We start from the raw sequence: 15,684 nt of genomic DNA, 5'->3' as shown, positions 1-15,684 counted from the left end.
GCCATAATGCTATGATAATTTATCATTATTCAACACTTTACTGTACTTGACGGGTGGGTGCATATTCATAAGAACTTTTATGATGTCATTCATGATGACTTCATAAGGCATGACTCAGCATTCATACGTCGGGTTACATTGCTATTGAATAACGAACTGAGAATGTTTTTCAACATAAAAGTCCCCTAATTGCATCTGGAAAGAATGCATACAGTATGTGTGTTACTCAGATGTTTAATTGAAGTCCCTTTATCACACCTGGAAGTGGGCCTGCTCATGAGCTTCTTCTCCTTGATATCCAGGTTTATAAAAACATTTGTACGTTAATTTCCAGGTTTGGTGTATTTATTGTTTCAACATGCAAAGAGATTAAAGAAATGGTGGTTTGATTATTGGTGCAGAACATATGAAGAAAAAACTTCCATCATCTTCAAGAGTTTATTTGAACAAGTAACAACAGATGATCCCAAAAAAGACATATCACATACCAAATCCTCTAACTCCTCTTCCTCAGACCCTACAGGTCACTGTTGTTTTCACATGAGCCCCAACACTTCTCCACAGCCCCCACCCCGTCCTCTAAGAACAGGTGATGCATTGTCACTGAAGTGTTTCATTGGTTGATTCAGGGATGACAGAGACTTTTAATAGATTTTTTAAAATTAGCTATGATATTGATCAATTCATGAATTATTTTAGTATTTTAAGAGTATGTGAAAATGTTTGATGGAGAATGTATTTGCCCTTCACCATGGATAACTCAAAATTGATTAACTCGGCTATGTAATGAGAGATGGCTGAATTGTAAGATGTGGGTGGCACGGTGGGGCAGTGGTTAGCACTGTCGCTAGAGGGTTCTGGGCAGGAACTACGGTGCTTCTGGGATTACTAAATGATAACCAACAAACCCAAACTCATTTGCGTGATGTTAGAATCAAACTTAAAGCAGAAGTAAGTGATCCGGTCGTTTTGGCTAACTTCTTGTCAGCCGATGGAGTTAGCAGCCCCCGCCCTCGTCATGGATCTATTGGTCCTCGTCCCTACGTCACCACATTCATGTGCATCCCTTGGCTGCACACACAGCCCTTCATGCCGTTCTCTCTCCTCATTGGATAAAGGTTGTAGGATACAAGGAAAGTTTTCTCCTTGGCTTACAGCAGAGCAGAGTGACTGACAGACCCGTGTTTCAGACCAAACACTCTTTGTAAGTGATTGCTGTCGGAAGATATAACTATTTAAGACTTATATTAACACAAATATATCACTTACTTCTGCTTTAACTTGAATCAAATATAATTTGCTTGCTCTTTCTCACTGAAGCCAGCCTGGACAATTTCTTTGATTCTCTCAGTCTCCTGTGGTGGAGCAGCCGGCAGAACAGCCTTCAATTCACCCTCTATTTTTGCCATCCTGGCATCAGTCTTCTTCTGAAATTCATCCTTGTTCTTCAGGACCAGCCTCAAAATCCCTTCTTGAGCTTCATGGCAGGAGTGTAGCAGGCTGTGACGTTCCTGTTTGAACTCTGGTTTCTCCTTATCCATGGCCATGAGCTTGCCCAGGCTGCTCACTTTGTCCATCAGGTATTGGTTGGACACTTCAGTGTAGGTCGTTGAAATCATGTGGACCAGGCTGGCAATGTTGGAGGCTTGAAAGGCCTGATTGTACAGGAGATCTTTGGTAAAGAGCTTTCCATTGTAAGTAAGTTTTGTTGTATCTTCAGATGTCTTGACAAAGTTGTGCAGTGTCGTGCTAAGGCTAGTTTTGATGATGTTGGAGACCATCTGGAAAAAACGCACCATCTTCTCCCACTGCTCTTTGACTCTGCCCATGGCATCCAGACCCTTGACCAGCATCTTGATCTTAGTATCAAAGTCGATCTCTTTGATTTTGCAGTTCTGCATTTCAACCAGAACATCATTCAGCTCCTTCTGATTCTTCTCCATGTTCTCCACACTCTTCTCATATTGCTCCCGTGTTTGTTTGAGTTGTTCTCGGCTCTGCTCTATTTTGAAACGGGCATTATCTGCTGCTCTCTGGGCAGTGGACTTGCTGTCTGAGCTATTGCTCTCTGCTTTATTCAACATGGGTGCTGTTGGGGTAAGAGGTGGAGTGCCTAAAGCTTTTTTGCTGAAAGAGTCAAACGTGAGGGCTTCATCATTCAACTCTGTAATGTTCTTGATCAGCTGTTCTGTTGTTGCCTTATCCAACTTCTGATCAGGGGAATACTTTGCCAGCTCTTCACATATGTTGAGGCTCTTTGTGCAGAGTGTCAAAACTTTGTCACGTGTTTTTTCTTCTGGCATCTTCTCCATTTCCTCAGAGATCCTCTTAAATTGATTTTCAGTCCATTTGGTCTTTGGGGATTTATTCTTCTGATCATACAGGTTCTTCCAGTCTATTTCATTTCCAATGACAAGGTCTTTGAGAGTTCCTACAAGTTTCAGAATCTCTCCAGACTTACTGCAAGCTGTCATTTGTGTGATCCTATCATCATTGTCATTTGTGTTGCTTTTCACTGCAGTAAGGCACATTTTGGATGCTAAGATTGCTGTAGGAGCACCATTGATCATTTGAGTGGTGAGTCCATTGATCAGTCCTGTTACAGCTGTTGTGATTCCTTCAGTAAAATCCATGCCAATCATCTCCCAGCCAGAGGGAAGTGAATCCATGGATTCTTTGAACTTCGCTTGTGCTTCTTCCACCTGCTTTGACATGGCCTCCATTGCTTTCTTGGAACGTTCATTCAGAAGTTGGGCACTCTTCTCCCTCAAATTGGACTCTTCCAGTTTCATCTTGACATTTTCCAGCTCTTCTCCATAAAAGTGTTGAGCGTTAACACAGGCCTCCAGCAGCTCCTGGATTAAATTGATCACGTCAGAGTACTTCTTTTCAACACCATCTGCTAGTTTCACACAGTCGTCTGCGATTTCACGAATGTTCTCCAGTTGATTTGGGAGGAGGTTTTCAACAACTTCATCAGTGGCATTGAAAAGAATGTTGATCGCTGCCTTCATGTAATCAGGAACTGTTCCTGTGTGGATGCGGATCTGATCCATATTCTTGTGGGCTTCATTGAATGCATGCCAGCCTGAGTTACAGATCTGCATGAGACAGGCCCTGAAGGAGTCTGGGTATCTGATGTACTTGTAGCCATCTTTAGGGGCGTTCTTGTTGATGGAGAAGTCGTCACATGAGGAGATGAATACAAGCTCCCCCATGATGGCAATAGAGAGGGGAGCAGGAGTCAGATACTGCTCCCAGTTTGCATTGGGTTGCATCAGCATCCTGGTGGTTTCTCGCATCTGTGCTGCAGTGGTGAGACTTTGAGTGGTCTTTGCGACTTGGTCGGCCATTTTATTTACTGTAAAAATAAACAGAAACAGAAAGTGTTTTTTACTCTGTAAAACTCTATAAAACTACTTTTGATTAAGTTGTTCCCCTGACCCTTCAAGTAAGTGGAAAGTAATAAGCAAAGAGTTTTTTCTGACAATTTCAATCACTGGTTGCAGTTATTGTAATTACAGAAAGAAACAAATACGTTTCAATAATATATCAATGATATAATTATATATATTATTATATTTTCATGTACATTTATTCATACATGTATTTATTTATGTGCCAGTGCATTTATTTAATTACACCTGTTCAGACAAACATGAAAACAAAAATAAGCTATTCATTCTGTATTACTTCATTTTGATACCTTTTCAATGACTTTATTACTTTTAATTAGCATTTACAGATTGTTCCAATTAATAATTTGTATGTTTCTTTTTCCAATGTTTATTTAACTATTTAACCTATATCAAATTTATCCAGTCCTGTGTTTTCTTTCTCTCATCTATATTCAAAATCATACCCTATTTTCAAATCATTCACATGCAAGTAAATTGACCCTTTGTTGGCCTTCTGATTGGTCTGCTGATCCACCAATCAGAGCGCTTCTCCCCATGTCAAATGTTGCACAACATTCTAAGGTTGGACAACCCTGGAATGAAACCCTATGAAACAAGATAGGTAGACAGCAATTTTTTTTGGCAAAAACTACTTAATAATTTTTCAATATGGTTAAAATGTGCCTGGGGTTCCTGCAATAGCAACTCACGATATCTGGAACATATTCCCAGAGTCATTTTTATCCCATTCCCCAAACCCAAGACATCAATAAACATAGGCTAGTAGTCTATGTGTACTGTATAACATATTACTTTAACCTTCTGTTAGTTGAGCCAGAGCCAGTCTAAGCTTAATAATAGGGTTTGGGGGTGGTCCACTAGGGGGAGCTCTAGGCATAGGTCAGGGGTTAACTGCAAAGTTTTGTTTGTTGTTGTTGTGTGCAGTCCTCATGAGAAGTGAGCCTGTTTTTCCCTGGCTGTATTACTGAAGTGCTATTGAAGCTCATTCATTCTCCAGTCCACTCTCTGGTCATGTTCATAGACAGAGAAGATCTAATACCTTCAAAGTTATCTAGCAAACGTAACATTACCGCTGCTAATGTCTTTTGAACTTTGTGAAGTTTTACGAGGAAAAACGGGAGATCGGCGGAGATTAAGCGTTAGCTTGTAGCTAACGTTAGCTAGCGCCGTTAGCTACTAGCTAGTGAGTGACCAAAACAATGATTTTTCCCCACTTTTCGGAAAAGTCAGGTAATGCCAGTTGAATCGCTCTTTAGCCACGTCTGTCTTCTATCACGGACACCATTTTTCTGATTTATAAGTTAATTCAAATTTTCCTTACAAGCAATTTAAATCTGCCTAATTTTCAATGGTTTCCAATGGGAGTTAACCCTTCCGTGACCATTGTTTGTCCAACCTAGCAACAGTAACCGTGGGGGGCGGGGCCTTGACAAAGGGTCAATTGTGATTAAGTATATTGTATCATACCTTGAAATAAACTAAAGCTATTGAAAAATTAAAAAGCTATACTGTAATTGTGCAACAGACTGTGTTATTGGTGATACATCCTCAGAAGAATTAGAATATATTACTGCGGTAAACAAACAAACAAACAAACAAACAAACCATAAACAAAATGTAGGCAGAGGAAAATATTTATTTTGTCTTCTACATGCTAAATGACTGTTAGCTATGTAAAAATGTAATGTTATCATAAGAACATATACATAGCTCACTTTCATCTACCTACAACTTTTATAAATACACACACACACACACACACACACACACACACACACACACACACACACGTTCACAACACAAGGTGGGCGGACGGGTGACCACGCCCACTTAGGAGACAGTCAGGAAGTGAAACCATTTCATATCTTTGGAGCGGCATGAGAATCTGAATTTACAGGGGCTTCTCCTTTGGAAATCTACATTACCTTGCAAACTATGCAATCCGTTGGAGAGGAAGGTCACCTTCATTTTCAAATTAGTCCTTACATGCTCTTACTGTTTCTGGGGATAGCTAGACTGTATTCTTTTAAGTGGAGCATATACGGATCTACATCTAATAGAAGATGAAGTGGAGGCTTGACTGCAGCAGTTAAAGCAGATATCAGTGGAATGTTTTTGTTAATATAAGTCCTAAATAGTCCTATTTTCCGTCAGCAATCACTTACATGAAGTATTTCAGCCTAAACACGAGTCTCTCCGTCACTCTGCTCTGCTGTAACCCGAGGAGAAAATTTTCCTTGTGGGATACAAGTGTTATCCAATGAGGAGAGAGAACGGCATGAAGGGCTGTGTGTGCAGCCAAGGGATGCGCGTGAATGTGGTGACGTAGCACGAGGACCAATTGATGCCTGACAAGGGCGGGGGCTGCTAACTCATGGTGCGTTCAAAGAAACTCGTACTTTGTGTTTTTCCTTCCTGTGAAGTCATACCAGTTCGATCTGGTACGAGTTCACGGGTCGGAAGTTACGAGTGGCCGTTATAGGGAACTTTCACAGACAACAGGATGGTAAAAACACGAGCTACGGGTTACCTGGAACGCTACCAAGTCGTAGTTGTGACTTGAAGCTGTAACTTACGGTTTCAAAAGCCTGCCTTGAACGCAGCATTAGCCGAAACGGCCGTGAAGCTGATATCTGCTTTAAACGTTGCTTGGATTTTGAAATCTCTTTAAGTCCAAAAAACAGAAAAAAATATTACTCCAAAAAACAGGAAAATAAATTACTCAGAAAATAGTTCCTACCGGGCTGTGTAAGAAACAAATATCGTCTGCAAATGGGTGGAAAATGTTAATATTTTTATTCTGCCAGTGTGGCAGTTGTTGTAAAGAGCCAACCTGATGGATAGTAACAGGTTGCTTAGTTTGAGCACAGGCAGTTGTGGTAATAATAGTGGCTTTCATAGGTTTTTAAGCACCTATCCTGTCTTTTTGTCTTTATTTCAAATATCGAAAATAATTCATTTTCTGATTATCTGCTGCTTCAGCAGTGGATTTTGAAAGATAATGTTGACCTCAGTTCTGAAACACATAATTCAGTTGTTGTGTGATGCTGCCAACTGACTCTCTGTGTTTACCAAATCAAAAAATTGTTCAGGCCGAGACCAATGAGGACTTTGTTCAGAGTGGAATTCAGTGCATTAGCAAAGCAGAAAAGAAACAAATTGAGTTGCCAAGTCCAAACATTCACTCAATACCTGAACTAAATGCAAGTTTCATAAAACACAACACTCACTTACCTCAACATACATTCATAGGTTAATCACTGAGCAAAGATGTAGATGACACTTTATGTCCCTGTTCTTAGAAAAGTTTAAAATTAATGAATTTTGTGCATCATTATTATAATCAGTCTCTCTCTCTCTCTCTCTCTCGCTCTCGCTCTGTCTATATATACACACAATAAACCAAACTGCACTGTCTACAGTCAGTATGCCTGACATAAGATTTGCAGTGACTCATGAGACATCAAATTATCAGTTCACTTACCTTTCCTGTTGTTGAGGGAAGCGAGAGACTCTGTTTTAGCTGAGAGGTGTGTGTTGAGATCTTGTCAAATTACCCCTATAAATACAGATGTAAGGGACCAGCTCCTCCTCTAATCACTCAACCGGTTTGTCCTGTCCGTGTTTCTCAGAAATCACATGACCCCTTCAAAAAAAAAAAAAATTGAAATGTAATGCATAAAAAGGGTTAGAGTTAGCCTCAGGGTAATGCAAACCCTTATAGCCTATTTAACCCTTTTTACCATGAAGACTGTTGATACAATACAATGATATAATTTGATACAGTAATGACAAACCAGGTACAGTATATAAAAAGTTGACACCCTGTCAGGACCACTGTGAATCAGTGCAGGTGCCAAACAGGGCTTTAACAAGTGCTTTGTTAACTCTTTCGCGACCACACTAATTGCTCAGCACATCCGCTTCGGACCACATGTTTTTGGCTATTTTTTTTAACCTTTTTTTCTCACGTTGAACTGAACTCTGTACATCACCTAGAAAGTGGTTGAAGAGTGACTTTCCAACGTGCTCCTTGAAAAAACTGCGAGTTTTTCCGCCGTTTCGTTCGTGAGTATGAAGGAGAAGAAGAGAGCTCGGTTTCTCCAAAAACGGAGCTCCCACTCTAGTTTCAGAGAAAAATGCACTTTTGTGTTAAGTGGCTGCTCATTTTACCGGTACTCTGCAGTGTGGCCTGTCTCCCAAATGATTTCTACGGCTAAATAAGTATATTTGTAGGCAAATCTGGGGTGTGTGGCAGCTTGGAGAGCAGCGGTGCAGCGGTGTGGGTCTCTGGCTGCAGCGAAGCAGCTCCGTGACACTGCTGTGTCACTGGCCGCCTCTGAGTGCTCTGGGGCGGGGGCGGCGGCTCACAGCACCCGCTGCAGAGCGCCCGCTGCACGGTGAAAACAGCTGTGATAACGTGCTTTCAGGTCCGAATCTCCAAACCAGAAACGTTTGTAAGAGCACTGGAAAAAGTCGCCAGATTTGTCGCCAGTCGCTTTTGTAAAAAAAAAAAAAAAGTCGCCAAGAGGGTTTGGAAAGTCGCCAGATTCAGCGAGAAAGTGAGAGGCACCTGGCTGCAGGCCTCCGCTGTGAGGTCGCTTCCGGTGCAGGCTCCACTGTCAGGACGCCTCCACTGTCAGGACGGGAAGTACGGACTTTTTTGGGGGGCGGGGCGGGGCAGGGGGGAGTGAGGAAGTTTAATGTCGATTGCATCCGCCATTTAAACCAAGTGACACCAGCGTGTCAGTCAATGTCCAGAGGAGCGCCGGTGAGTTGCTGATTTTGCGTACACAGAGTAAGTAAATACATGATTTCTTGTGTTCTTCATCAATATCGGTGCCGTAAAATAGTAACGTTATAGAAGTCATTAATGATGCAAATTACTGGATGTTACATGTCGGTTTGTGTTGTCGTTTTGAAGTTAGATAACGCCAAAGTTAGCTTTCTCCAATGGCGGTTAGCATCAACACCGTAAGTTCTCAGGGACCCTTTTTTTTTAATGTGTCATGTGTTTGTTTTTGATACTTGAGTACATTTTGCTTCTAACATAACCTACTAGATTAAGTGTCTTGTTATAGCCACTGTCACTTAACTACGTTTTTGAATGCTGGACATTAACCCGCACTGCAGCATTTTCTTGGTCATTATTAATTCTTCTACAGAAGTAAGGCCTCATTTACACTACCTGGTGCAAGTGGCCATTTTACCTGTAAGCAAAGACAATCTAAGTTTGCAGGCTGTATTAATTAATTTGAATTGAAGTTCACGTACTATCATTCAAACACATGATGCATTTTATATCCTTTTTAGATGCATCATTCAATCATCCTGCGTGATGGAAAGCCTGCAGTGGAACGCTGCACAACATGCTGCAGTCAGTTTCACTGCCCCCTTTGCCCCAAAGGCATGTTCAAGCCAAGCCAACCAGCCAGACTTCAGCGGCATTTGGAGGCTCATATTAAAAATGCTATTGCATTTCAAGGTAATGCCATTGCATTTTAGATTAAACATACACATGTGTGTGCACACACACACACACACGTATGTGTGCGTGCGTTCATGTGCCTTTTTTGACATTGTCTAATATAAACATTTTCTGGACTTACTCTTAGATAAGAAGATCTGCCGCTGCAATTTGAACTGCAGGAATGGGGGACATTATCATTGTCCAATATGTGACAAAACTGTTGTTAGAAGGACAGACATGCAAGCACACTTAAAGTCTTGTCCCATACAACCATCTTCCACCTCAGCTGCTGCCAAGTCCAAACAGAGTCAGGATTCATCCTTGCCCTCCCTGCAACCAAGTTCGTCTGCTGCATCCATTCCTCTGCTTCCACCAACCATAATATCCCCATCTCCAGACCTTCTTGTGCAACAGGATACAACCACATGTACTATTCCCTCTGCCCAATCAATTCAAACATCTACCATCCACCCCTCAGCAGACCCACATATGACATCATCTTCTCCTTTGGTTTCCTCTTCTGTCAACACAAAATAGTATTGGCAAGATTTTATGTTAATTCCTTTTTTTGATAGACACTAATGCCTGTGGACCACATTGTGAAACGATCACAAAAAGTGAGAATGTGAGACCATGCCGATCATCATGGTCCTTCAAGCTTCATCCTGCCCAAGAGCAGCTGGTATGTGTTCTTGAAAAAAACAGCTGTGTGATATAGACAGATACGTGCTTCTCATCTTGACGCCCTACCACCCATGTTCCTATGTTTATAAATTTAAATATGCTTGCTATGATTTTTTTTTTCTTCTTCAACAATCAGCTTAAATACATATTGGACACTGACAACCAAGCGGGCGAGCTCATTGTAAAAACAAGAAAAAGTTGCCTGACCCGAGCTGACTTCTGGGGGCTTGGATTGAACAAGGAAATGGAATCAACCGTGAGTTAACATTTGAACCCATTTTAATTGTGAGCTAATCATGTTTGTATGTCACTGCCAAGTTTTTGTTTTTTGTTTGGTTTGCAGATAGGAAATGCGTGCTTTGAAGTTATTGAGAAAATTGCTCAATCACAGGTATAAAACATAAATATTGTTTTCGTAGTATACTTTTCCTTTTTATATTTTATGGGTATTTGCTCACATTTGAAATGTATTACACAGGGAAAAACCATTTTTGTTGCTGACCTCTATGTTGTACAAACCTGGCGAAAACCAACATTGTGTGATCCACTTGCAAGCTTACCTGTAAGTGCAACTTATCCTACTGAATTTTATTCAGATTATATTTCTTGTGTATTTTACCTGTTTGCTTTTGAACTTTTCCTTTGTATTAGAATGATGCTTCAATCAGAGATGCCATTGTCATTCCTGTGTGGAAACCTGGGCATTTCCTGCTCTCTGTAAGTAGTGATGCTTACTGTAACAGGTGGTTTGCATGTCACAGAAAATTTATATCAAATATTAACAAAAGTATCTTCATTTTCTATTGCAGTGCTGTTGTTGTATTGTGTTGTGCTGCACTTTCACACAATGTTGAGTTTAAATGTCACTAACTACAATTACAGGTTTTGAAACCAGTACAGAGAGAAATAGTCTTTCTTGACTCCAAATGTGCTGAAGCACCATTAGGATTTGGTGATAAGGAGATGAGGGAGCTGATGAGGTCACTAACAAAAACTTTTTTTGTGTGTGCTTTTTGGAGTTCATGTTCCAAAGCTGTTCTAAAGAGTTCCATATTTAGTTTTTTAACCAGGTCATGTTCAGATCTGTGTGACAGCCTTTTTATGGTGCAACATAAGTACAATTGTAGTTTTGTGTATCAAATCATGCTTATAAATCTTATATTAGTTTTACAGATTTACCAACATTAACGTATTTCATACAATTGAGTCAAGAAACTGGCACCATAAAAAAGCCTTTTGAAATAATGTGTGGAGTGTTACTGCATGGAAAGGGATGCATGGATGGTCTGTCCTGAATCGGAACCAGTGATGCATGTGAAAAGAGCCCATATTTATCATTATATTATTTACTATTATTTATCTTTTTAATGCAACTGTTTTAGAAACCTTTCCCAGTCACTAAATCCTGGCAACTGGACAGAGAAAACTGGATTACAAATTCAGGTAAGAGTATAAAGTATGTATATATTAATAGTTGAATACTTAAATACTGTAAAACACTGTAAAACAATAATTACATAATTGACTTCTTTCTGATATCTAGGGTTTTCCACGACAACCATACGGGATTGACTGTGGCATCTTCATGTTGATGGTATTAATTATTTGTGCAATTCTGTGTGCGTTACAGATATCAGCATTAAACTAAAATTACTATGTTTTATTCCTAGAATGCCTTTTACACCACACTGGATGCTCCCTATGACTTTTCTATTGTAAGTTCATTCATGGAATCAAAGTAAGCTCAAAATTACAACAACAAAACATTTATTATGACATGGTGTGAGGCTTTTGTTTTTTTATCTTCACTTTTCAGATGGACATGCCACTTTTGCGACAGTGGTGGTGTATCATCCTTATGGAAAACTTTGACCTTGGAAGGTGAGACTGCAAAGATTTTGATATTGACTTGAAATTGTTGCAAGAAATGTTTTATTTATTTCTATTGTTTAATCATTTTTGAGCCATGGAAAGCTGTTCGCCCACTGGACAGATGCATCAAAAGCCCTCCTGCGAGGTGAGGTGCCACCAGTGTTTAGGCTGATGAAAAGGAAGGTGGATGACATAACTGAGGTCAGATTTAAATTTTGTTTGAGTTCCATCTGAGTTTTTCTTTTGTTTCAGGTCAGAAACCAGCATTTCTATTTCCCTATTTTTTTTACCAATCTTTTTTCCAATTTTACTGCAATTGTGGGGTCGCTTTAAAGAACATGCCATTCACAAGTTGAGGTTAGACCTTCTGTCTGCAGTTTAAAAATAAAGTGTCTAGATCATGCATGATTGGATGATTGCATGATCTCTAATATGTCGAGGAGGGCACTGCTGGATCTTTTCTTTTTTTCTTTTTGGAGCTTGTGTTTTGAATATTACAACTGATCATTTTGCCTATATATTTTCAGGATGAAGAGCAGCAGGCTGAGGTCTCAGTCAGACCTGCCGACAAGGACACACCAGTGGAATGGGTAAGCTTTTTCACAGTATCTATTGGTCAGATACTGTTGGTGCAGCAGCTATGGTACAGACATCTTTCTGTCTTTTCCATAGGACTCGGTTGAAGATCGTATTCTCCATGATTGCAGACATGCAGCAGAGTGGGTTGAGGCCAATGAACAATTGTTCTCTGCCAAAGTGGGCCTGCCTGATATTCTGTGCATGGGGGAGGAGAACCAGGCTGAGGCTGCTCTGCAGTATGGGAGGATTTGGACAGAACAACTGGACGACGATGAGAAGGAATCCATCCTGGAGCCCTTCAAATTTACATTTTTCTCCACTGAGGACATGTGGACATTTTGTGAAGAAATTATGGACAAAAGAAACAGTTTGGCCTACTGTGAATGTCACACAGATGAGTGACTTGTGTTCTGGAAATAAAGGGCTACAGAACATTGATCATGTTGTGACTTGGTGTTTTTTTTTAAATGTTTTTTCTCTTTGATCACTTAATAATTCACTTGGATTATACTGTAGATATCAAGAGGGTTGTATCTAGTGGTACTTAGGTGTTCCAGCAGCACAAGAACATTAGCATAGACATAGAACCAAACTATTTGAAACTATTCGAAATTTATGGTGGTTATGAATAAAAATACAGAATGATACAACAAAAAAACAAATTGAAGAAAAAAAAGTAAAACAGCAGTGCAATAAAGTCAAAGTTAAATGATATTGAAAAGCCAGTGAAGTAATAGTACACAATAAAACTTATAGGCCTATGACAGCTTATGAGATGTTGGCTTATGAATATGAGTAATAACTTAAATTTGTGCACTGACCTATGTTATTCCTGCCCTACATTGTTTTCATTGATCAACTATCTTGGCCTCTTTTCAAGATCCTAAGCTTTATAGTAGGCCACAAAGACAATTGAGCCCCGATTATCACCCACCGTTTGTTTTTCATAATGATAAGTTGTACAGTTAAGCAGCGCAGTGTATGCTATAGAGTCTACATAATATGGCAATCATTAATGAGAATTGTTTTGAAAAAGACAAAGGCTAATGCTTCAATTGTCCATATCAAAAGCTTTATTTTATATATACTATAGCAATTGATCGATTTTACATCATATTTTTACTAATTCATGCTTTTGTGAGGAGAGCGATTCAACCGGAAGTGTACTTGCGATTTTATTTTGAAACGTATCCCGTGCATTTCCTGTCCTGATAGTGACGGTGGCTTGTGAGTAGCCTGCCGCGGTAGCGGCCTCACAGTGGAGGCGGCTTGAGAGTGGAGCCTGCACCGGAAGCGACCTCACAGCGGAGGTCTGCAGCCAGGACCTCTTGGAGAAAGTCGCAACACTGTAGCCGACAGCCGCACAGCGCTGCACGCTGTCCCCAGAGCAGCATTCAAGGAGACCGATTACTCAAACAAAACCAAAATCACACAGTTTATAAAAAACATTATGTTTTGATTGTAGTTTAAAACAGTTTTTACATATCAGAGGACTACCATATTCACACACAGGGTACCTCAGAGTGTCTATTATCATAATCTGTAAAAAAAACGGTTTTGACGAGTTAAAGCAACATTGTGGAGTTTCAGCTCAGTGCTTCCACCATCTGGTTGAGAAGCGCTATCGTCTGGGGGGGAAAGCGAAAACGAAACTTATCAGCGAGCGCATCCAGCGTTTATTCCCATTAATAAACGACAGTATTTCCCACATATTTGCAAGGAGACTGTGTGGCGGGTGGTCGGGGGAGGGGTGGAGGGGGTGTGCGGGGTGGGGGGCTGCGGCGGCGACAACAGGGAAGTTACATACTGTAGTGCAGTTTCAGCTGACGCGACCCCGCTCAGGCTGCAGCGGCAGCACCATTCATCCTATTAACAATTTTTCTACCATTGCAATGAGTCTGGAAACATTATTTTAAGCCGTAGTTAAATTCAATAATGGATCAGTGGCTTATGACTACAACTGTCTGAGTACAACTGACTGAGTTTTATGTTGTAATTTGTGAACTGTTGAAGTTCCCAGATCGTTTTGGGGGCTATAAATATAAGAAATTAATATGTACATCAACAGAAACAATCCGTGTACCTTTCCTTCTTTTGTTTTTCCGTTTCAAAACCAAATCAAAAAAAGTTAAGTTAAGTCTCCCAGAATCTCCCTGAAGTTTCCAAATATCATAATAACAAAACAATAAAAAAGTCAAAAACTTCATTTTCACGTTATTCTGTTTTTGTTTTAAAACAGATTAACAGCTTCACATGTGTGATTTTCAGGGGTGGAAAGTAACGAGTTACATTTACTCAAGTTACTGTAATTAAGTAGCTTTTTTGTGTATTTGTACTTTTTTGAGTAATTTTTAAAATCAGTACTTTTACTTTTACTTGAGTACATATTGTTGGAAGAAATTTACTTAGTTACATTTTAAATAGCTTAAGTTACAAAGTAAAAAAAATATATCAACTTGCACCGCGTCTGTGTGGGTTGTCAGAAGTAGCTACGCCGCTGCCGCCTCTCTCTCTCTCTCTCTCTCTCTCTCTCTCTCTCTCTCTCTGTCCCTTCACAGACGCACACAGCAGCAGCAGGTACACACCTCTTTCCTCCTCACCGCTACGTGAGTTAGTGCATAACAGGGCTCGTCGCTATGTTGTCGTCTTAAAGGGGAACTAAACCCCTCAGTTTTGGATGACGTGCTCTAAGCTTGAAATTCAAAAAATGCCTTGATTATGGGCGGGACTCAGGAGCACTCTCCGATCCCCCCTCCCCCTCCCCCTCCCCCGCGCCCCCTTCACACCCGCGAAATCACACAAAAGAGAAAAAAAAAGTAATAAACACACATCGACACTTCTGCTAGCGCTAACGAGCTACTAACGAGCGACTCTAACAGCACTAGTAGCGTGGACACTACTAGGAGCCGTGACACAGCATCTACAGCTGATCCGCCGGCTCGTTAGCTCGTTAACGGCTCGTTAGCGCCAGCGGCGGCCGCACTAACGATTCCCGTTCAGGCAGCTGTTAGCAGCCGTTAGCTGCAGCAGAGCAGCTAGACTGCCTAGCAACCGTTAGCGGCAGGCAGCAGCCGGTGCTGATTGGTCGGGGAGCTGGTGGCCGGTGACGAAAGCTGCCTCCAAAACGTCATCTGCCTCCATCTCAGCCAATAGAAAAATTCGATTGTAATAGCCGTGTTTCAACCCATAGAGGGCAGTCACACTGCATTTTTACTACAAAATACACCAAATTGAAATATTTTGACTAAAATGTCAAAAGTTGGACCAGAATCAACTGACAACACTACCTTATACCCAAATATATTTGTTTTCAGCAGAAAAAAGTGGTTTGGGGGTTTAGTTCCTCTTTAATATTAGCCATTAGCCGCAGCTAGCGGTTAAAAGCTGACGTTAATGATTGAAGACAACGTTATCAGGTATGGTACGGTGACCAAACGTCCTCTTTTGCCCGGACATGTCCACTTCTCACGTCCTGTCCGAGGTGTCCGGGCCTTATTTTTGTAATGAACTCATGAACATGTCCGGCTGTGTTCGGTAACGGGACCGCTGACCCTGCCAGATTAAATGACTAGACACACCGGGGCTGAAGGCCGGACCGGCGGTCCGTTGAGTTAAATGTAGGAGCCCAGTCAGATCCATGGCCATGCTCAGAGGAACAGA

At 40.8% G+C, this 15,684-nt stretch overlaps 3 protein-coding genes and 1 long non-coding RNA gene across 4 annotated transcripts in view; 2 read left to right on the top strand and 2 right to left on the bottom strand.

Moving 5' to 3' along the window:
* The window catches only part of LOC310994094 (uncharacterized protein), a 49,725-nt gene extending 42,811 nt beyond the window's left edge, over window positions 1–6,914 (bottom strand). The window contains exon 1 of the mRNA XM_083982641.1: window positions 6,904–6,914. The gene's annotated coding sequence lies outside the window, so the exon portion shown is untranslated. The remainder of the gene's footprint in view (window positions 1–6,903) is intronic.
* LOC310994093 (uncharacterized protein) lies at window positions 425–3,357 on the bottom strand. The gene has a single exon (XM_083982639.1). The coding sequence runs from the start codon at window positions 3,351–3,353 to the stop codon at window positions 1,287–1,289; it is 2,067 nt and encodes a 688-aa protein (XP_083838765.1). The 5' UTR covers window positions 3,354–3,357; the 3' UTR covers window positions 425–1,286.
* A 1,244-nt stretch (window positions 6,915–8,158) lies between the features above and the next one.
* Window positions 8,159–9,077, top strand: LOC310993695. The gene is made up of 3 exons (XR_014595755.1): window positions 8,159–8,217; window positions 8,733–8,904; window positions 9,035–9,077. It is a non-coding gene; the product is annotated as an uncharacterized lncRNA (long non-coding RNA).
* Window positions 9,078–10,109: 1,032 nt separating this feature from the next.
* On the top strand, window positions 10,110–12,426 carry LOC310993171 (uncharacterized protein; the record flags this gene model as incomplete). The annotated part of the gene is made up of 9 exons (XM_083981486.1): window positions 10,110–10,135; window positions 10,225–10,290; window positions 10,956–11,016; window positions 11,117–11,167; window positions 11,244–11,288; window positions 11,390–11,454; window positions 11,538–11,646; window positions 11,973–12,035; window positions 12,118–12,426. Exons 2-9 carry the CDS (start codon window positions 10,226–10,228, stop codon window positions 12,424–12,426), a joined length of 768 nt encoding a protein of 255 aa, XP_083837612.1. The 5' UTR covers window positions 10,110–10,135; window position 10,225.
* Between the last annotated feature and the right edge of the window lie 3,258 nt (window positions 12,427–15,684).

This window comes from Trachurus trachurus (genome assembly GCF_905171665.1).
Source record: "Trachurus trachurus genome assembly, chromosome: 11".
Classification (NCBI taxonomy): Eukaryota; Metazoa; Chordata; class Actinopteri; order Carangiformes; family Carangidae; genus Trachurus; species Trachurus trachurus.
The sequence above is the reverse complement of the archived record's forward strand: the minus strand, read 5'-3'. Positions and strand labels throughout refer to the sequence as shown.